Here is a 23,677-nt window from a genome sequence, read left to right on the forward strand (position 1 = left end):
CACACACACACACACACACACACACACACACACACACACACACAGACACACACACACACCTGTTGACCTAGGTCACCTTTGGGGACATTACATAGACATACATTTATTGTTACATTTATTGTTACATAGACTTATAATTTATTTTTAATCTGAAACTTGTCCCTGAAAGACACACACACACACACACACACACACACACACACACACACACACACACACACACACACACAGGTTTGCGCAGCTATCCTTGTTAGGACATAGCATTGACTTCCAATCATTGTGAACCAGGCTCTGGTCCCCATGAGGACCACTGGTGCCGACAAGGTCAGTATTTATACCGGAAAGGGTCCCCAAGAGGTAACAAAAACACAGACACACACACACACACCTGTTGACCTAGGTCATCTTTGGGGACATTACATAGAGTTACATTTATTTCCTGGAGACTTACCCTAACCTGACCCAGAAAATCAGCTTTTTGAGCCAATTGAGGACGCAGCTTTTGTCCCCAATTGGACTGGTCATTAATCTGAAACTTGTCCCTGAAAGTAGCCTATGACACACACACACATAGTTGTGTTTCCATCACATCAGAGTACATAATATTGATTTACATTAACTTCCTGGAAACTTAAATAACTCACGTGTTGAACTCTTAGTATGTGCTAATTAGGTTCCCTCAGTATAAACAAGCACTGTTTGCTTGTAATTTAGTTACTAAGGTGTGTATTCTTTGAGATGTTTTCCTTCGTGACTGGTGAATGGTTTTGTACTAATTTGCTTGGTTATCTTTTTTAATCTCAGGCTCGTGTTCTTATTTAAGGGGATTTCATTGTGTTTGATGTTGACGTTGCAGCAATTCCCTGAATCCGGGACAATTTCCTCCTATGAGACACAATAAAAGTTACCTTGAACCTTGGACCCTAAACATAACCTCATTAACCCTAACCTTGCCTTAAATCTTCACCCTAAAATTTAATGATTTATGTTGCACACACACACACACATACAAGTTTGTGCAGCTATCCTTGTTAGGACCTTGCATTGACTCCATTGTACATTGTACAACCTAACCCAAACCCAAACCAGGACCTCAGAAATGACATTTTGCCGCATTAGAACTGGGCTTTGGTCCCCATGAGGACTATTGGTCCCAATAAGGTCAATGTTTATACCAGAAACGGTCCCAATAAGGATAGAAAAATGCGTACACACACACACACACACACACACACACACACAGGACACTTGTTTTGGCTACATTCATTCCCTAGAGGCTTACCTTAAATATATTTTGTAACAAATAACACTACATTTTAATGGTTTACCTTGTGGAAACCAGTTTTTTATCTCCAGACAGGAGATGAGTCACCATAACGTGACTGAACACATTGTGCACACAATGTGTGCGAACACATTTTTGTCCCTAAAACTTAAGACATGTGCACACACACACACACACACACATTGCTCTCTCCCCTTAGTCTCACATTGCTCGCCTGAAGGCTCCTTGCAGCTCTAGTAAAAAGTAAAAATACCCACCCATAATTTGCTAAAAAAATGTCCAGTGGGTTTGAACAATCATTGTCCGTACAGGGTTGTTGTATGCTGGTTGTCGGTCTAGAGGGCATCCTTGTAGCTGTCTTTATGTGTCAGACGTGTTCAAACCTGTCCACCATTTAACCAAGCAAACAACCTCCTGAAGCGTTTTCTCAGCTGTGTCTTAGTAACCTGGCTCAAAAAGGGAAGTAAATAGCAGAAAGGTAATAGATAAGTCGGTTGAACCGGCAGCTGTGACATTAAGGCAGACCTGTGGAAATGTGCAGCAGCCTTGTAACATTAGAAATGCTGCTTTTGACCTCTTTGTTCACCGCTACTCAGTCTCATTCGAATCAGATTACTGAAGTGCACTTTGACCGGCACAATTAGCATCACATGTCTCAGCTCTTAAAGGATGGTTTTCACAGTTTTTCAAGTCTGTCTTAAAACAATAGTCAGGTGCCCAAATGAACATTGAAACTGAATTTTCTTGCTGTAATCATTCCTCTTGTTCATCCTGACCATTAGAAGATCCCTTCATAATGCACTTCCAATGTGAGCGATGGGGGACAAAATCAACAAGCCTCCTTATGTGCAAAAGAAGGCAAAAGAAAGAAAATAAAAAGAGTGGTCTGAGAAATATTACACTATTTATTATTATTGACAGCACTCCAACAATTTATTTACATAGTTTCTAATGAAGTATAGGAGCAGAATCTGGAAGGAGGTATTGCACATAAAAAAAGCAGATATTGCAGCACAGAAACACAAAAAAGGAAACAAAAAGCTTACTTTGAATATAAATATAAGTCTATTATAAGAAAGAGTAACTACGAATGTATAAAGTTAAATTAATATCATTAATATAGTTAAAAATGGGTGCTGTAGTTCGACATCTCATCATTTAATGAAAATCTTTGCTGCATTTGCTTTGACAGCTACTGGAGGGCCTCTGTTGACGCATGCGCACATGTCACTTATTTAGATGTCAACTGCTCCAGAGAGATAACGGACAAACAGCTAGCGAGAGCTCTCTGGCGCAGGGAAGTAACACTTCTTTGATCAAAAGCTCCTCTTAGCCTGAATAAAGTAATGAGGTAGATAGTCGGACAGCTAATTACACTAACCCTCGATGTACCAGACTGGCGTCGCCTCAGTGAACATGGACCAGGAGTTTGAAGACATAGATTCAGAGGGCCGGTGGCAAAAACTCTACCTAGTAAGTCTGTTAGCATAGTTAGCATGTAGCTAACACAGATGATAGTCAATACTTTTAAGCGCGCATTTAATTTAGTAAACTCATTTTTCAGCTAGCTCATCAAGTATCCGATATTAAGCTTGTCTTTCATCGCTGTTATCTTTTAGATATGTGTCTGTAATCGCCTTAAAGTGTTCCCGTTTGTCCAAAAAAATAACACAGAGCCACTTTTGTCTCATAACGTAAATGTAAATATGACCAATGTGCCGCTGCGTAAGGTTGATTTGCTGTTGTACATGTTGTGTTATTTAGTTATTTAGTTTATCCACTCTAACGTTACAAGTCTAATCTTAATGTAAAAAGTTGTTCAATGTTATAAACCTGAAAGTAAACGGCTGTAAAGTACGCTGTGATTATTAGACACATTTCAGGTAGGATGTGACTGGTTTCCTGCTTTGCTGTCCCGTGATGCTCATTAATGCTCATATTAAAGGAAAAGTTCACACTTTTCAGTTAGTTACCCAACATTTAAATAGGTTTTTCTTTTTTTGGTATTATGGGCACCTGACTGTTGTTTTCAGACACACTTGGAAAAATTGTGAACCTATCCTTCAAGTGCACAAATACCATCATCTGTTACTATGTCAGTTTGACTTAAAATGTGGCGATATACTTTTTTTGATTTCTTGTTTCTAAACAATCTTTCTGTTGTCTTCAGGAAATTAGGAATCAATCCCACGAGTGCTCCTACAAAGTGGCGAAATATCCAGAGAATCGCAACCGCAACAGATACAGAGATGTCAGTCCATGTAAGTGTACATTTGTGTATGCAATAGTCTAAGTTACTGTTAAGAAGTAGGATAAATTGGTGTTTCTTAGCTACTGATCCTGTAATAATTGTGTTTCCCACATTCCCCGCAGTCGATCACAGTCGGGTGAAGCTGGAGAGCACAGAAAATGACTACATCAACGCAAGTCTGGTAGTGATGGAGGAAGCCCAGAGAAGTTACATATTGACTCAGGCAAGTCCGAGGCTTTATCAATCCTCCAGACATACATGAATACATGCAAACAGGTCTGTTTCGTAGCCGGAAAAGACTTAACCACTGGTTTAAGGAAACTGGTGGTTGACAGACCCATGTGCCAGAGAAGCAAGTTAGTGTGCCAGCTATGAAAGCAAATTTACCCAGCAGGCTAGTTTTGTTTTCCAAACTTGATATTAAATTATGTGTGTTTATGTTGATTAACTGGGAGCGATGGTAAAAAGAGAGCGTTAGTAGGGTTTAGATAAACCATTTAACAAATCATGATTTAGATCTCTGCATCATGTCTTCTGTTAACTGTAGGGCTGTACAGGCTATTGAGAGAGAAATGTGTACAGTTGCTTATGTGCCCATATAAAGTAGCTACAAGGAAAAGTAGGGCTGGTGACTAAGACATTGAAGTATTTAAATATTTACAATATTGAAACAAAACCAGTAAAACCTTATCCAGATTATCACAGAAAACAATCTAATGATTGTTGGATTGTCTGTATTTCTAAACATTTTGAATAATTTAAACAGTATTTTTTACCTAAGCTTTTTTCTTCTTTATTCATTTTAGTACGTCAATCAATATGCACACGGGGTTTTTTTTGCTTTTACTAACACATGAAATAGAAACTGAAAATAAAAATATTCTAGCAGCCTTTGGTCATCACAACACCACTGCCAAGAGACAGTGTTGCTTGTATACAGCAACATGCATAACAACATAACATGACAGACAGTCCAGTCGGCTCATATGAATGAGTTTAAACTGACCCTTTAATGGCAAAGAAAACCCTTCAGGGGGAGAATCAGTCTCAGGAGGACCCTTGTTGAATACTTTCATTCTCTATTCAGCTGTTTACCTCATGACTAAAAGGAGAACTCAGGTCACAAGCTGATCTTGACTTTGACTTGTGGGATCATGAATGTTTCGCAGGTACCCACCTGTATTTTAAAGATAACAGCTATCTGAAAATCAAAAGGCACCAGTTACATTGGCAGTAGAATGAAAACATTTCCTTGTTTAACTCAGTCACTGAGGTTTGTATAATTTTTGCATTTTTCAGTCTTTTCTAAAGACTTTAGACATAACACCATTAGTGACTTCTGTGTAATTACATAAACAGAGAAAAGAGAGAGACACCAGATGTTTTCTCATTTTTCTTAAACGCAGCTAGAAGATAATCGGATTTGTGAAATTCTGGTCTTGACAAAGTTTTTGGTTTTCATTGGTGTTGCTGTGTGGAATTTTTTTCAACTCTCCAACTAAAAACCTCTAGTAATTACACTACGAGGGCAGATACTGTGTATCAGATTTAAACACTATTACTATGAATTACATATCAATGCTTATGAGTGGAAGAACTAATTAAGTAATCTGTAAGGTCATCAACATTAATTTCCTGAAGACATGAGAATATGTGGCTTCAGTTTAAGAATCAAAGGACAAATAACCACTCAATTTATTCATGTGATTTTTTTTTTCTGACCACAGAAAACTGAGACAGGGCTGATGAAACAGATTGTAGTTTACCATATGATAATGCTTATCTTTAATGGAACACTGCCTCAGCAATTTATGAATAAATGTCAACTTTTTTGTGAGATACTTGGATGTATGTTGGATGCTCAGCACTGAATTGTTGTTTGTGTGCTTTTGTCAGTTTGAGATTAGGCAAAGCAGAGTTGTACCACTCTTCTGTGGTTGTCTTAGGTATTAAAATGAAACCAAAACACAGACCAGACAGCTTGAAATGACTCACTCACAATGAAAATTGAAAGAAGGAACCCACTTTCGCCGATAATTCAAGGTGCGATGAGTTGTGTGGGTCCTTAAATCATTATCTTGATTTGTTTACATTAACAATCTTCTATTGTTTGAGAGACATTTGACATTTACAGATGGTGCACCTTAGAGTGTGCTGTGTTCTCGACTCAACCACATCATAACCTTTAGCAGTCTTGACCTTTAACTAAACTCTGGTTATCATTCTGTAAATCTATGCTGCTTAGTTATCACGTTGATGAAGACAAAACTCGGCCTGTTGCTCAACTAATGTATTCAGTCGTTACAATATTACTGTTCATGCCAGAGACACACATTTCCATTGTAAATGACTTCCCACTGTCCCACTGGAATGATTCGGTCCAGACGTGTAAGTGATGAAAGTGTGTTTGTTGCCCGCAGGGTCCCCTCAGGAACACCTGTGGCCACTTTTGGCTCATGATCTGGGAGCAGAAGACCAAAGCAGTCATCATGCTCAACAGGGTCATAGAGAAAGGCTCGGTAAGCAGCATACACTGAACAAATATATCATATTGTCTGGTTTGACATCTGTATGGTGCGCACCCACCTACACACTGTCTGTAGAAATACTGAATTGACCACAGAAGGACTAGTCATAGACACCACTTTATCCTCAGTAACACGCACACACGTTGTCATATTCTGCAGCCTGCTGACAGCGTGAAATAACTTTTGCAATTCATCTTCAATTTAGTTTAAATGGTCTGATTTCCAGTCAGCAGGATAACTGGAATTCAGTGTTTTGACAGCATGTTCACAGATTTATGTCAGGATCCAGGATGCTGCCCAACCTTTCAATTCCTACGACTCCCGTGATCCTTTGATGTGCTGATGAACCCTACACACACACACACACACGCATGCACGCACACACTAATGCTCTCTCTCACGCAGAGCAGCTGTGATCTCCCTCTTTCTCGGTAAAGCAGCTGGATTGGATCTTGCTGGGTCATGAGATTCACTCACTGACTGTTTACTTGGAAATAGAGGCTAAAGAGCATCTAGTCTGCAGATATTATTAACCTCACAAGGATCTTTTATTTAGGCCAGCTCACCAATCCTGCAGTGAGAAGGTTGCATAATGGACTTATCCTCGACAGTCCTGGTCATTGTCTGTTTACTGAGAAAATACTGTATGATGACAGTATTATCAGTTGTTAAAATACTATTTATAATACATATTTGTCACAGTATTTGACCACAAAAAAGACAGATTACTTGCTTTTCTCTTAAAACTTTTGATAAAATTATTCATACTTTGGCGCAGAACTCAATCAGGAATTGTTTTTGGATTGAGCTGAACTTCTCATCTCAACTCTGTCTGAGGTAGATTTTTTCCCACTACTAGAATATCAAATAACAAAATAGCATTTTAAGAACGGCTGTGCATATTTAAGATCCTGTTATTTTACAATATATATTTTATATTATTTTTATGTTATTTTATATATTATATTTTGTTTTATGTTCATTTCTATAGACTTTATGGATATGTAACATAGTGGTGCAGTTTAGGGCTGCAACTAACAATCACTCTATTTATCAATTAATCTGCCAATAATTTCCTCGATTAATCGTTCATAAAAAGTCAGAAAATAATGAAAAAGAACAATTTCCCAGAGTCAAAGGTGACGCCTTCAAATGTCTTGTTTTATCCGACCAGCAGTCCAAAACTCAAAGATGTTCAGTTTAATATCATGTATGATTAAAAAAAGCATTAAATCCTCACATTTTAGAAGTTGAAAACAGCAAATTTTTTGCTTTAAAAGAAAGACTCAAACGATTATCAAAATCGTTGCAGTTGCTCTTGATCGACTAAATGATTAATCAACTAATCGTTTGCTCTTAAATCACAGTGTGCTGTTAGGATTGCCGTCTGAAAATACGAAAAAATAACACGTGAGAAAAACAAAATACATGCACAAAATCATAATTAATACTAGTTTTAACCATCATTCGAATTTGTGGGCACTTTTTTCAACATAAAAAGGTGAAATAAATTAGTTGGACATAGGTGCAATAAAATGTACAAACAACAAAATGAAACAGGTTGTGAGTTGGATTTGTTAAATATGTTGACATATTGTATTTGTGTATGTTTCTGAGCTGAAAGTATGAAAGTATGTAAGTGTGTCATGTATGTGTGAGTGTGTTCAGGGGAATGTGTGCAAGAAGGGACATGAAGATGAAAAAATGAACTTTTAGGGCACCTTTGTCCTCAGCTCTTTGTATTTTCTCATGCAGCCTCCCTTTCAAACTGTCCTCCTGTTAATCGTCAGCTGCTGCACCTCAAGGCTAACCTCTCAGCTAGCATCTGCTTTTCATCTGGCCCGTTTTTCTTTTGTCAGATGTTTAATCCCTTCGGTATCTCTCACCACGTTTTCTTCTTCTTCTTCTTCTTTTTGTGACAGGAAAAGTGTGCCCAGTACTGGCCCACGGCTGAGGAGCGAGAGATGGCCTTCAGAGACACGCGTTTTGTGGTCACGCTGTTGTCAGAAGACACCAAATCCTACTACACCACCAGAGTGTTGGAGATGCAGAATATTAACGTAGGCCAGAGTATTATTTGATATCAGGGGAATTCCCTGTAAAAGGTGACAACTGAAATGGTTCAAAACACATCACGGGTGTGTTGTCTTTGTTCATAACTAAAGTTTGCTATTTGCTGTTTCTACAGACATTCATCTGATAATATCGTCTTGTTGTAAGAAGCAAGACAGATTAGACCGTTTTTGAGTTTCATCTTCCCACGCTTTCAAAGATTTTCTAGGGTGTAGGTGGAGAGAAAATGCAAATGAGATGCAGATTATGAGCAGTTGAAGTAATTAAAATAAAAAACAAATGTTTAAACGACCATGTTTGAGCTGCAAATTGCAGTTTTGCATTGAGATTTTCACCCTTATCTACCTCTAATCCATCATTTTTAATATTCAGCAAACACAGATTTATTTATTAGTTGAAAAGAGTTGAAAGAGTTATCACAACAAGAACAAACTTGAAAAACAAGTATACGCATACTCAAATTTGCCGCTTCTATGTGTTTGCAGAATCTGATTTTCTGCAGGTATTGAAGCTTTGGAAATGTTTGCTTATTTCAGCTTTCAAACACCAAAGAAATAACCTCAAGTGACCCTAGCCGCAGCTGATAAACATCAGCATTCAGAGGCTCACTGGAAATAAATAGAATAGGTTCTGTACCTGCTAATGAGGCCTCATTGTTTTCCTCCTTTCCTAGACTGGGGAGAAGAGAGAGCTCTACCACTTTCATTACACCACGTGGCCTGATTTCGGCGTCCCAGAATCCCCGGCGTCCTTCCTAAACTTCCTCTTCAAGGTGCGGGAGTCGGGTGCGTTGGGCGCGGATCACGGGCCGGCTGTGGTGCACTGCAGTGCTGGGATCGGACGCTCAGGGACGTTTTCGTTAGTGGACACATGTCTGGTCCTGGTAAGCTCTGACTTTCCCTTTGTTTCTATGTTTTGTAGACAAAAAACACAGTTTGTATGACCCCCCAAAAAAATGCAGAACATTTACAGTAAATGCTCGAAATATCTATCTAAGAAAGAGAAATGATGATGAAATGTTTTATCAGGACAAGCGATAAGTACAAATGATGAAAAACGATATTAACGGATATGGTTAACCGTTTGATCTGAAAAACCACATATTAACATGTGGGTTAACACATCAGTTTTAGAGATGCAAGTGATTTTTTTTTTTTTTTTTTTTTTTTGTTCCTGTTTTGACGAAAGAGGAAGATTATTAGATTTTTAGAAGCAATTTATCTTGTCTCGTCATGTCTACGTGCAGCACAGAAGAGAGAAAAAGCACAGTTGACCAAAGTCATTCTGGGAAATGTATGGTAGATAAGCTAAAAAAAAACACTCCCTCAGTTACTGAATTGTACTCACCATCACCGCTCCGACAATGCATAAGAATGTGTCAGACTTAAATTTTCCTTCAAAACACAAACACAACAGAAATTATTGGCCTGATGCCGAAAGAACGAGTTCATGAGAAACATGAGATCATCCAAGCTGAGTCAAACTGTTCTGCTATCCTGTCCAGATGGACAAGAGGAAAGACCCCTCATCAGTGGACATCAAAAACATTCTTTTGGACATGAGGAAGTACCGCATGGGCCTGATCCAGACCCCTGACCAGCTGCGTTTCTCCTATATGTCTGTCCTTGAAGGAGCCAAGTACATCATGGGAGACTCGTCTGTACAGGTATAGCTGCACAACAAAACACCACAACCAGCTCTATCACTCAGTCTGACACCTTCTCGCTCTCTTATTGACGTACATCACAAATACATTTTCCTTTCCATTTAGTCTCATTTTTCCAGTGGGGGTTCTTTCTTAAGAAAAAGACTCAATAAATTGATAAATGGTGGGTTTTTTTCCAGTGGATTTCAGTTCACGTATCATTTATCATGTAAGAATTGTGCAATATTTCTCCTACAATTGCACTAAGATTTTTTTATATTGCTATGTATATATTTTGTATAATACTATGTAATACCACTGCTCCCACCACTACCACAAGGGCAATATTTCTCCTACAGTTGCTGTAAGATATTTATTATATTGCTATGTATATATTTTTTTTGTATAATACTTGATCATATTTAACTACTTTCTTTTATTCTTGGTTTTATCCAAGCTTCTATACTGAAGATTGCTGTCAAACTGTATTTCGTTGTGTATTAATACAATAACAATAAAGAATCTATCTATCCAAGCAGAGAGTTGATGGACTCCCAACTCTTCATAGGCAAAGAACCAAACATCGCCCTGAAGCCTCGAGTCCAAAAAGATGTTCATTGTTTTATTTGAATAGATGAATGTTAGGATTAAATGTTCCTTTGAAGCCTCATGATCATTTTTTTGGGCCCGCTGTGAAAGCTTAGGGCCAGATGACAGACCGTTTCAAAACACAAGTGTTTTATAGCTTTTATCAACAACATTCTGAGGTGGAGCGAAAAGCCAGTCCGGGAGATGTGATAATCATTTAAATGTGGGGATAACTATGCATATTTTCAGACAATCTTTTCCTGGAAAGCATTCATAGTGCTTTCAACTCTACTTTCAAACTGACGTCACTCCAGGTGCGCTCACTCGGCTGCATAAATTGTAATCGTTTTTTCTTCGTATCTTTTGAGAGATCCTCATCTTTCAACACATCCAGGTCAAACCACGTCCACACTTATTCACTTTCTCTCTGTCACTCTCTTACTTTGGGGCCTTTTTCTTGGTTTGCAGTGGTTTGTGTGCATCAAACCACTGTGTTGATTTGTTTTTTTTGTAGTAGGGTGGAAACAGTGATCTTGCTACATGATTAGGCTTAAATTCCTCGTTGGTAGCCACATTTTTTCTTATCTCACACAAGATTATAATTCCATGTAATTTTGCAAATAAACTGACCAAATATGGGCTTTGTTTTGCCACCAAATTTCTTAATGAATCTCTTTCAGATGTGTCTGTTTTTTATTTATTGCATCAGTATAAATATGAACTCTCTCCTCCTGGTTCCTTCTCTCCGTATAGAATCAGTGGCGGGAGTTGTCCAGAGAAGACCAGGAGCCGGCAACTGACTCTCCACCCTCAACTCAGCCTCAGGCCAGGTGTCCGACAGAGCGATACAACGGCAGCCAGCGAGGAGGACAGCCAGATGAGGGAGGAGACTACAGGCAGGACGGAAAAATACCCGCACAGTCCCCCTGCAAGGAACAGGAGCTGGACGGCAGCACGGCACAGTCAGTACACGGAGCTGCTAATAAAATGCACCAATTATTGGCCATCGATCATTATGGGCTTATAGGTTTTTTTTTAGTAGGTTATTGATGATTGGCTGATTACGGCCTCAAAGGAACTATCAATATCATAGAATTTGGAAGATCACATGACACTAAAAGAAGTTTATGATCCACACATGTTACACATTTTGGATTTTTAATGAATGATACCTTTTTACTCTAAATATGTTGGAATTTGGCATTTTTTAGGTAAAAAACTCGAAATGTAGAGCAAAAACATTTAGACCAACATGTAGGTAGATAACATTTACAGAGAAGATTAAGATATAATTTAAAAGTGGACTTTTCATCTTTTGGTCTCACTTAGTCCAAAATTTCCAACGTGGGAAGGGTTGTGTCGGGGCCGACTCGTGACATCATTCACATAAAACATTACAATTCATTTCCTTAATTAAAATCTTAGACCGCTCCATTGAAAACGCATAATAATCTCACTATTTAAAATCCATTTTCTTCGTTTTTTGTTTTGTTTTTTTTACACAGCAAGCGACGCAGAGAAGACAGTATCTCCAAATCAGGAACACCCAAGACACCCCAAAGCAAGCCCAGGACAAATGACTCAGAGAAGAAGAGAAAAAGGTGATTTCATGTTTTTCAGCTGAAACCAACTCTTTATTTTGCACACACACAAACCCCATCAAGTGATAGTTACTTTCCAGGATGTTTTATCTTTTGTATTCACTGTAAATTACATTAGTCTCCTTTTTAGACAGAAATGCAATGACTTCTTTGATGTTGAAGTGATGTCAAGGAAAGACAACTTAATGATGAGTCATTTTTTAAGCTCCATTTCTTTAAAACCCCACAGAGAGAATCCAGGCAGGCGTGACTCAATCTCCTAATAAGATTAGTTAACATCAGCACAGCACTGACACTTCATATTCTCTTCTCTTTTTTAAACATTTTTCCGGTCTGTCTCTTGTCTCTCTCAGTTTAACTAGCTGACATCTACTTCATGTTCTCATAAAGGCGAGACAGACCTGATGAAGCACTTATTTCTGATGAGTGTGCACCTTCAAAAGGAAAAAAAAAAAAAAAACACCTCACTAAGTCATTTCTGAGAAGCCTTCGTCTGGTGTGTATGTGTGACATGTCAGTGTTGTTCCAGTCAGCCTGACCAGGTCTTAATCTGCTGTTGTGGTTCTTCTCGGACAGTTTGGGCTGCATTTGCTGCACATGACAAGAGCTGGCCTGTCCAGCGGGGGGCAGTGTATCTTTACCCCCCCTCTGTGACAGAAACAACAACCATGAAGAGCACATTTATAGAGGAGGAAGTTTACCCGCAGCTTTTAAAAAGAACTCCCACTCTCGTACGTGGAGGTGTGTGTGTGTGTGTGTGTGTGTGTGTGTGTTAGTGTGTGTGTGTTAGTGTGTGTGCGTGCTGTGTTTTTGTTTCTGTTGGGGTTTTGTTCTTCTCTTTGTGAGTTGCTTGGCTGTGGTTTGGAGTCGTTCATATTGGCTGCACTCTAGCATGATGTGTTTGTGTGTATGTGTGTGTGTGTGTGTGTGTGTTTGTGGTTAATCGTTGAAGCTCTGACACCTCAGGAGGAGCTGGAATAATGCAAGGTGCTAATTTAAAACAGTGCATCGTGGATTTAAATTCAGCTGCATCTTTTTATCTGTTCTATCTGTATCAAATGTCAGCGCGTGACTGCACTTCACTGCTATGCGCATCAGAGTGCTGCTGTTTTGTTTTTGCAACTAAGTTAGCTGAGGACAGAGAATACAGAAACATCCAAAATGAACAAAGGATTAACATAAAGTAAATTCTTGTCTTGGCTGAGGCTTTTGGTCCTCATTAAGGTTTGTTGCATGATTCTATGTTTTTGCTGGAGCTCCTAACTTTCAGTTTTGTTTTTCTAGTATTTATGTTTCTTAGCATTAATCGGTCTGTGGGTTTTAAACTGCGTTAGTTGTTATTTTGGCAAGTTTGAAAGGGCATAAAAACTTCTGGATGTGAGAAATCGGACAGTGAGCCTTTTATTTCCATATTTAGGGGTCAGTTCTTGGAGGACATTCGTTGATTAAACTGATCAGAGGACTCTGAACAAACTAACTTTTTGTCGTCTTCTGCAATAGCCGTTATATATTCCACCTGTAAAATTTAATGTATTTCTACAAGTTTTATATTATATTTATACTGGCATGAACACAATTAAAAACTCTACATGTAAAGCCAACCAGCTGGGCAGCATTAGCTACCCAGGAGTGGCAGATTTATGTAGCTAATTAACTTTTCCTGGCTGGTTTTGAACACGGCAGAACAGCAAATTTATCGCTCCTATGTTGGGCTGAAACTAGTGATTATTTTTGATTATTGATATGTCGGTTACTGTTTCGATGCATCAGAAAACTATGAAAAATGCAGTTCCCAGAGCCCAAAGTAACAAATCTTCAAACATCTTGTCAAATCCTCACATTTGAGAAGCAGGGAATGTTTGGCATTTTTGTTTGATAATTGTCTTAAACAATAATTTAATCATCAAAAATGTTGCCAGCCAATTTTTTTTGATTCACTAATCTATTAATCACTAATCGTTTCAGCTTTATTACTCTCATCAAAACCCGTCTACATCATCTGGAGACGAGCTCACAGACCATCACATCTAATGATGCGTTGAAATGAATTTGCATAACTTGTAAAGCGGAAACTTCCATGACAATCTTACATTTATAGCTGCAGTAAGAACATCTGAAGACAGTGTGACATGTCGCTTATTAAACATGATGGCTGCTTTCGCTGCATTAATAATCAATCTGATGTTGATAAAGTGCCACAGTTCTTGCTATGAATTGAACTTTCTCTCTGTAGGAAAGTTTAAGTCTGTAAACTCGGCTAGGCTGAAGACATGTTTGAATTTGTTTGTTTTTTTTTGGCACAATTTCCTGCGATCACTTTCTGAGCTTCACTGACAAATCTGACAGAAAATAGTTTTGAGTTCAACCCTTTCAACTGTTTTTGTCTCGTGACAGGGCGAAAACCAGTGACTGCTAACCACCTCCGCCTGCAGCCACGTGTGACTACAGCTCTGGCAGCAAAAAGCCAACATCGGCAGGGATCTCCAGCTCTCTCCCAACCTCCGTGTCCTCCTTCCTCAACTCCAAACCACTCTTCCTCACCTCCACCTCCAAAACCGCCAACAGCCAGCTCTCCTCTCTTCATCGTTTTTATATTTGGTTCCAGCTTAATAGCATTATCCGGTCGCTGCACACCCTTCTTCTTCTTCTTCTTCTTCTTCTTCTTCTTCTTCCTCCCATTAGCGGCACGTCACTCCCACATCCTGGTCCTCCACCCGCAGACCCCTCTCCTCATTTCTCGTCAACCTCTTCTAAACTGTTTACAGCAGATACTTCGACATTCTTTGAAGAGAGCACATTTGAAGACACAAACACACCAGCGCTTCACCCGCCCCTCTCCCCTCCCCATCTCCCCCCTCCGGCTACACCTCAAACCACCGCCTGCGCTGCTTTCTGGAGTCAGAAAATCAGTTTTTTTGATTTAATATTATTCGCAGCTTCGTCATTCTATTATGCTTCTTTGCATTCATGAAATTAAGACTGAAAATAGTGGCTATGCATTGCCAATTTGTAATGCTGTTCATATGTGTATTTTTAGAAAAACTTTTTTCAGAGGCGAAAAATAAAAATGTTCTATTTTTTATAAGAGATTACTTGAAGTTTTTCCACAGTTTTTTGGGGGGTTAAATGAAAAGCACTGCCCCCCTCCCACATGAGAAATACAGTGGCATGTAATATTTCCATGATGTAAATAGTGTTCTTTTTAAAAAAAAAAAAAAAAAAAAAAGTGTGTAAAAAGACATATTTTTGCTTGTAAAAACAGACAATGAGGAAAGAGAGAAAATGTTACAGATTTGAATACAGTAAAAAAAAAAAGCTGATTTGATGACTTGTTCTCTTTTCAAATGAAGTTCCTCTTCTCCTAGAGTGTAATCTATAAATAAAACTGGTATCATCTAGTTTACATAACAACATGTCTTTGCCCTTTTTCTGGTAACTGCACTACAAATCTGTGGCTTGATTGTTACATTAGCAGCACCTTAGAGGTTCATTACAAAGTATGTAACACTAATTTAAAACAACAATTTGACATTTTGGGAGATATGGTTCACTTTCTTTTATAGAGAGTGAAAACGTGTCACCTTTAGACAGAGCCAGGCGAGTCATTTACACCTGTTTCCAGTCTTTGTGCTAAGCCAACTGGCTGCTGGCTGCAGCCTTTGTTACACCCACGTTTCACCAGAAAGCCAACAAGCGAAGCATTATTTCACGAAATTTAAAACTCTTCCGTTAAAGGTGCTTTTAGGGGAGAAAATGTTCTCTGAATCCCCCTTGACTGTCTTAAGGAAATATTTATGATAATAATAAAACAGTATATACATTACTCTTAATATTTACTTTTAGGGCCAGCAATGTTATTCAAAAGATGGATGTCTCATTCTCAGAGCCAACTTTTTTGGTTTCCTTTTTAGTTTTCTTCCACAATTGGCAGGACAGGACATTCCTTTCCCACAACTAGTCTGCACAGAAACCTCCTAGAAACAGTGATGCAGCCAGAGAGGAAAACCACAAACTTGGCAAAACAATTCAACAAGGTCAAACTATGGATCTGAATGCACCCTTGTTGTTACCACTTTGTATTTGTCGTAGTGTGTTTTAGAAAGGGAATCAAATTACGGAGGCGGGACTGCCAGGAAGACAACGTGGCGCCTGGCCAACCACTTTCAGTTAGGCAGGCGGAGGCCAGGATCCGGACACAGGCGTAACACAATCAAAGCCTTTATCATTCTAGATAAATTCACACTAGTTTCTTGTAACAATCTTTTAATGGAAAAAAACAAACAAAAAAAAAAAAAACAACATTCAAATGTTGTAATACTAGGAAATAGTATCCCAGAAGTTCACATTTGGGTCAATTCCTGTAAATGACGCAATATTTGTAAGACTTAAGGTTCAAAATAAAGAATATTCTTTTGGAGGTCAGTTTACAACCGTGTTCTAGGACCAGACTTGTAAGTGCGTCAGTTAAACTAATCATACTGCATTATTTTTGGCTTATGAGCTTCGAAACAAAGACTCATTCTTCTGACTAACAAGATGTGACGTCAGTCAAACATGAAGTTGACGGTCTGAAACAATTACAATTATGTAGGAGCAACGCAGATGTGTCAAAGGAAACTTTTGTAACACTTTAATTTACAGGTCCCTTAATTTTAAATAAATTTGGACACCATCTGAGTCGTTTACAGGTTTTTAATTGTCAATTTTTAGGACATTTTACAGAGGCTGTTGCTATTTGGTATAAATTATAGGAAAAAACAGAAAAGTGTTGGTTTAGTTGATAAGTACCCACTCAATAAGACGTCTTAATAAATTACACTATTGATGATTCTTTAATGGACAGAAAATACTTAGTTTTCAGTGTGTAGTTTCATATGTCAAATGATATATTAGCATATTAGTTTTTTTTTTTTAATAATTTCCTGAAAGTAGCCGGTAATTCTTAAAAAATGTCTTTGAAATTTGGTGATATTCAGGGTGTCCTCATGTTCATTATACAACCTAATATGCTAATATGTAGTTGAACACACAAGATGACTCTGAAAACTTACCAACTAAACCAACTTTATGCTTTTTTCCTTATGAGTTGTACCAAACTGCACCAGCCTCTCTGTTAAACATCCTAATAATGAGCCGTTAAACACCTGCAAATTACTCAGAAAGTTTCTAGGAAATTAGTATAAAATTAAAGCACTTGTAAAATAAAGTGTTGTCAGAGCTTTGACTTTTCTGGATTCCCCCACAAGCCCATTATAAACTGAAAATGCCAAAAACTACAAATGTGTGTTTCAGAACAGGGCAGGAGGGATGCCGCTCCCAAACAGAAGACTCCACGAAGTTGGGATCTTCCACTTGTTGGGCTCTTGGCTCTGAAATGAAAAATTGAGCAAAAACAATGATTAAACATTTATTATTTTGTGTTAATTAAGACAGAATAATTCTCACAGTGAGATGTTATGAGCCTACATCTGCAGTATTGGACAGCTGGTTGTTCGGGTTTGTCACTTACAGGATTGTCCAGCAGGTGGAGCCAGTCGTTGAGGTGATTGACGAGGGTGAAGGCGTCTGGGATGTTGTCGCCCTCTGAACAGAAGATCAGCAGCACAGCCAGCGGGACGTCCTCCGCACAGCTAAACACAACAACCAGCACACGTCGTCAGTCATTTACTACCGCTATGTTTCAGTGTGCTGACTTAAAACTAAACACTGTAATGAGTGAAGTGTTTTAAAGTTTTAAAGCTACATTTAAGCAGACATCTAGTCACAGACGTCTACGATACTGTGTAACATGACATTAAGGTAAAAACTAATAGTGTGATACTTGAGAAACATCAGATTTTGGGTTTGAAAAAAAAGGAAATGTTTTCTTTAAATGATGGCTCCAATATCTTTGTAATCAAGATAAAGATTTTGCATGAGAAAAGGTAAGCTTAGTCCTCATGCTGCTTGCTACACATGCACAGCACTACTGCTGCTAATTACTGCTTTAATTATGTGAAATATCTCACAAAGCTGCATAACCTGATCAACATGTGTCATTTGTTGCTGTAATTGGTTAAAGGTCCTGAGCAGGATTCTCCTAAAAAGACTCGTACACAAGGAATTGCTCTCAATCATCACTTATGACCCATTAGAAGTATGTGGCGGTGTATTTATCTACAGAGACTCTGCCCTCTGCCTGTATTTTGGGCAGTGGGTGTTTAGCTCTCAGCCAATAACAGCGCGCAGGGTGTGTCGTCTAGACTCGTAGCGTAGGGACCAGGTTATATTGCTGTCTCTATTCCTGCTCCACTCTGCTCTCTGTCTCTGTCTCTGTGTCGTAGATGTATAAAGAGCAGCTGGTCTGTGTGTCTGTTTGACCGACGGCGGGGCTGAGCTACACACACGCGGAGCAGTGAGGCCACACCAAATCCAGCAGTCTGGCTCCTTCCTGCAGGATTGTGTGGAGGTGTGGGTGTGTTTATTTGTGCTTTAGAACATAACCTCGGTGAAACAATCAGAAAATATTTATTTATCTGTTTCATGGCTTTGTTCTCGCCAGCGCCGCTAACTCTCTAGCCCACTCGACCAGTGCTGCTCTCTCTCTCTTTCTCACTCACTTGTCCAGCTGGGGAGGATGGGGCACGCCAACTGTCAAATCCTGCATAATATACCTTTAATTATGCAGTGCAGCGACTCATGTTGCAGGAACCACATGCATTCAGAAATCTATTTTCAAGTTCTTTATCTTCGGTTTATCAGAAACATCTTCACTTTTTAACCTTCAAAAATGAAATCGACACTTTCTTTGAGTCCAGCGATGAATTTAGGTTTCCATGAAGTGTCACGCTGCTCGTTCTCTGTACCTGTCTGTGTAGAGTCCTTTGGTGATGCCTCCTCCGGGGATGTAGAGTCGGGGCTCTGTGTTGCTGTCTGTTAGTCCCGGGAAGGCCGACACTCGCTCCATCTCCCTCCAGCTCAGCTCCTTCAGTGCGTCTTCGCTCACCTTCTGCAGAGCCGGTGTTACCAGGTACCTCAAAGGGGTGCTATCACACACACACACACACACACACACAGAGTTGACTTGTAAACAGCAGAGGTAGAGAGATGCACTGTTAATGAAGCGCTCTACTGTACATTGTGACATACCCCTGCAGCTGCTGGTCATCCCTCTGGTAGGCGTGACTGCTGGACAGAACTACGGTCCTGGAGAACCCGCTGGCTTTGATCCAAGACACAATCAGTTGACGAAACTTTTTGGATTTTGTCTGCAATTAAAACAGATGTTAGAGCAATAAATAAATGAACGCAGCTCCCATTTCAGTTAGAAGCAAACACAAAACATCTTTGAAGAAAACATGCTCTCTCAAAACATTACAGACATTCTTGCTCAAAACTAGATCATGTAAATGTAACGGCAAGTTTGGCACTGAAAATATCTATTTGGATGGTTAGTTAACAGAATAAGCAAAGGTGTATTTTTAGTTATGCAGTGTGTGTATCCCTCTCTATAATGGAAACTCCTTTTATAAGAACTTAAAAGATTGACAGTTACAAAAATAGTTATTAAAATATAAAAGTGTAAAATATACAGTGATTTTATCTGAATTACCAACAAGAAGCCTTAATTCACCTCATGAACTTAGTAACACAATCAGAGCATCAAAACAAAGTTTTTTCACATTCATATTCATTTCAGACTGTTTAGTTTACACTGTTGCCATGGCGAAACACACACACACACACACACAAACACACACACAAGTCAACTCACGATGATACAACAGACTGTGGCTTTACCTGAACGATTGGCGCCCTGATCTGAAGAACCGCCAGCTTCAGCTCTGCTGCTGTGTAAACTGTTAATGAAAAAAGATTTTAGCTGTTATTTGACAGATCAATTTTTGGGAATTCGTAGGATTTTTTTGCCCAGTTCACAGATTCTACAGGTTAAACTGGTGATGACAAAAACCACAAATCAGTTAAAGTGTGCTAACAGCCAGTGAGGATGAAGAAAAAAAGTAACACTGTTCATTCTTCTTTTTAGTAATTTACAACAACTGACTTGGATGAAATATAGACTCACAGCTGGAGAACACAACAAGACAGCTTAATTCAAAGCAACTGACAGGAAGCAGCAAATTTAACTCCAACTGTCAGTATAGATCAGTGCTTTTATGCTACATATGCAGGTTAGCGAACCATACTCTCAAGGTAAAAATAAAGAGATGTTTTTCTTCAAACAGGCCCTTAGTGCTGGTTTAATAACGGACACAGTTGGAGCCACTTCAGCAGTGTTTAGGCCGTACCTTCTGCAGCGGTGTGCAGCTCCTCAGCGTCTTCTTTGCAGGTGGGGTACGGGTTGTTCCCGGCCATGGGGATGAGACAGTCTGTGTGCATGTAGCCCACCCTGCTCATGTTGAGAGTGGACACGATGAGGTCCACCGCCAGCTGGCCCACGTTGCCGACAGCCACAGCTGGCTGGAGGTAGAATAAACAAAAGAGAGTATGAATGTGGAGGGAATCTTGAAGGTGGTTGATGATAAGGTAGAACTATTGAAGCGTACAAATAGTGGTTTGTCTCTGGGCATGTCATAAAGGGCACTGGCTCCTCTGAACAGATAGTTCAGACTAAAAACTCAAACTCATTGGTATATACGGGCTCTCCTTAAAGACTGGAATAATGGTTTAGAAGCATCAGACAACTTCTGGAAGTTATTAACAAGTTATAAAAGATGTCTCATGAGACAGTGATACCCACCTTCAACGACCAGGGACCAAAATAAAGAGCCATACAAGGGCTGCAACTATTAATCAGTTACTTGTCAACTATTAATCACCAACTATTTTGATATTTGATTAATCATTTGGAGTCAATTTTTAAGAAAAAAAGTCCAAATTCTCTGATTCCAGCTGCCAAAATGTGAATATTTTCTGGTTTCTTTAGTTCTCTCTGACAGTAAACTGAATATCTTTTGGTTATGGACAGAACGAGACATCTTTGACTTTGGGGAAACTCAACATTTTTCACCATTTTCTGATATTTCATGGACCAAACAAAAAACGAATCCATTACTTGAGAAAATAATCGACAGATGGATTGATAATAAAAAATAACTGTTAGTTGCAGGCCTAATCCATACCATATGTTAAAAAGATCTGTATCATTCAGCTTCTTCCTACAACATAGTCTTGGTGCAGTTTTTTTTTTACAATGCTGATCCTGGTTTCTGCCTATTTGCTGTGGTCTTACCTGCTCAGTATTAAAAAGTCTCAAGAAACCAGTACTGTAATATGAAAGAGGACATCACAGAAAATAATCCAAGTTTTATTAATTTATACTGAAGCATTGTTTTCTTACTGACCTCTGAACATGGTACAGTGACATAATTTATTCATTCTTAAGATTTTTTATTAATGTCTTTCTATTTCTTGATTGCACTGAACTTATTCTAATTTGTAATTGCAGTGTGCGTTTTCTGTTTTATGTCTGTTAACTTGCTTTTGAAAAGTTCTGTAAATAAAGGTTATAATATTATTACTATTACAAAATGGTAAAGTGGTTTTCAGTCTTATTGCTATGTCTGCCTATTTGCTGTGGTCCTACCTGGTCAGTATTAAAAAGTCAGAAGAAACCAGTTCTCCAGTATGACAGAGGACACAACAGAGCATCATTATCCTGAGTTTTATTTTTACTGTAAATTAGCATTTAGCTGTTAGCATGTTAGCAGTCTATATGAGCCATGGATGTGTTAAGAAGAATATATAGACATAGACATAATAATAAATATATATAATATAATAATACAGCCAGTCATGACATGAGTTAGACTAACTGTTGCAGTGAAGTTTTTCGCCTGAACACCAAACTCACCATGACGAGGGTGAAACCTTTGAAGCAGGGCGGTGAGTTTTGTGAAGAAATAAACATGTTTCTGTTTGGTTTGTAGACACACGGAGCCAAAAAGCTGCTGAATAAGATATTTAAATACTATTATAAGGACTAAAGTTATATTCTTCCGGATGCTTTCACTTCTATTTTCATGCCGGTGGATGTTGTGGACCTGAAACTACACGTCGCTTGTCGATGACGAACTAAACGTTTTCGTATCTGGTCTTAATGCATGAATGAAATGTTTTCATGATTCAAGATTGATTTAGCAAGAAATGTTTTTTTAAGTAAAGGTTGGTAAACGTCGACATTAGCTGTGTTAATCGGTCTAAATTGGAAATAGTGTTTTAAACATTACTATTATAATCAGGCACATCAACGGTCTACTGCAGCTCCGCAAAGATGTACTACGTTTTAGAGATCTGCAACTCCGTTTCCCTAAATATAGACTCTTAAATTAACTATTGTATAACAAAAACAACAACAACAACAAGAAGAAGACAGAAATAAAGAGAATAATAATGATAATAATAATAATAAGATGAAATACAGTTTTTGCAACAATGTCTTATTAATTGTTAAAAATAAAAATAAACCCTAAAATATATAAATAATATAACCCTCCCACCCCCTTCTACAATCTTTCCACAAAGCCTTTAAAATGACTGACAGAGTGCCCATAGCCCTCTGATAGTGTGTGATACTTTTATTAGGACCCATGGCAAACAAGAACTCAACAAATAGTTCCATCTATTAAAAAAGTGATCTTGACTGGGGTCCCCCAGGACCCCAATACATTAATATTTTTTAAAAAGCACTAATTAATACAGAAACAGAAACAATGATATGAAGTCATTAGGAGCAAATTGATTAACAAAGTCATGAAAAATTGGAATGGTTGAATAAAGCACCTGTGAGAAATGACAGAAAGTAAACCTCTGGGGTCTGTGGGTCCCCCAGTCGGTACGATTAAGGTTATTGCATCCATTTATAATACAAGAAGGGTTAACATGACACAATCACAAGGAACAATTTTATCAACAATGGAAAAAAAGGAACAATGAGCAAACCAGACAATCTAAGAACAAAAAGTAAGGGGAGATAAAGGCAGATCAAACACTAACTTAAAACAAAAGGCAAAAACAAATGACCAGGATAAAGACATTAAATTAGAAGCTACTGAGACATGGATTTATATATTCTGATTTCCTATCTTTGATAACTGGAGATCTATAACTTTATTATGTACTGATTAGAAGATCTAATTCATGCAAACAGATTAAATAATGCTATATTAATATTTAACATTTATTGGTTTTGATATATTAATTAGCCACAAAAGATTAGATTAGAACATTAGAAAATAAATTTTTTGAAGATTAGAAGAGTTAGAAAAGTTAAAATAAACATGAGTCAAGTATTATGGATCCATTTAATTAAATAATTTAATTAAATTCATTTCTCAACTTGAGCTTGTTTCCTGTGAGTGACTGGGATGTAGAAGTAGAGCTTTAAGGCGGCATATTTTCTTTCTTTTCTCTTTTAGAGATTTTCGATGTTAGATATTAAAGGTGTGTTTTCACTCTGTGGCATCGAGAGGGTGTGAGGGCAGGAATAATGTGCTTCTTTTATTATTCATTTTCATTTATTTCATTTATTATTTCAATTTGAGAGAGAAATCTCACCTTTCAGGCTTCAGCTGCCAACAAATGTGTGCAAAATTTGAGGTAGTTTTATTATTATTTTTTTGCTGTGTATAAACTTTGCATTTGCATACAGTTGTAAGGCTTCACTTAAACGTTAAAATCATTTCATTTGTTTACAGAAGAGTGATG

The 23,677-nt window shown here is 38.3% G+C and overlaps 2 protein-coding genes across 4 annotated transcripts; one reads left to right on the forward strand and one right to left on the reverse strand.

The window, feature by feature from the left end:
* The first annotated feature begins 2,520 nt into the window (after nt 1–2,520).
* ptpn2b (protein tyrosine phosphatase non-receptor type 2b) lies at nt 2,521–15,237 on the forward strand. 3 transcript variants are annotated; one of them, XR_010931683.1, is made up of 11 exons: nt 2,521–2,758; nt 3,456–3,546; nt 3,659–3,759; nt 5,957–6,055; nt 7,987–8,124; nt 8,811–9,020; nt 9,642–9,803; nt 11,124–11,332; nt 11,876–11,971; nt 12,548–12,712; nt 14,366–15,237. XR_010931683.1 is itself a non-coding variant. In XM_067612776.1 (10 exons), the coding sequence occupies exons 1-10, from the start codon at nt 2,672–2,674 to the stop codon at nt 14,385–14,387; spliced, it is 1,215 nt and encodes a 404-aa protein (XP_067468877.1). In that variant the 5' UTR covers nt 2,522–2,671; the 3' UTR covers nt 14,388–15,237. The 3 variants fall into 3 exon arrangements, 1 of the variants encoding a protein (XP_067468877.1); XR_010931682.1 differs by having other exon boundaries at nt 12,548–12,702; XM_067612776.1 differs by lacking the exon at nt 12,548–12,712 and having other exon boundaries at nt 2,522–2,758.
* On the reverse strand, nt 15,179–22,040 carry psmg2 (proteasome (prosome, macropain) assembly chaperone 2). Its single transcript, XM_067612777.1, has 7 exons — nt 21,825–22,040; nt 20,260–20,431; nt 19,751–19,809; nt 19,100–19,218; nt 18,817–18,996; nt 17,481–17,601; nt 15,179–17,340 (listed from the first exon to the last, which is right to left on the reverse strand). The coding sequence occupies exons 1-7, from the start codon at nt 21,879–21,881 to the stop codon at nt 17,260–17,262; spliced, it is 789 nt and encodes a 262-aa protein (XP_067468878.1). The 5' UTR covers nt 21,882–22,040; the 3' UTR covers nt 15,179–17,259.
* Between the last annotated feature and the right edge of the window lie 1,637 nt (nt 22,041–23,677).

Source organism: Thunnus thynnus, chromosome 15, assembly GCF_963924715.1.
Source record: "Thunnus thynnus chromosome 15, fThuThy2.1, whole genome shotgun sequence".
NCBI classification, from domain to species: Eukaryota; Metazoa; Chordata; class Actinopteri; order Scombriformes; family Scombridae; genus Thunnus; species Thunnus thynnus.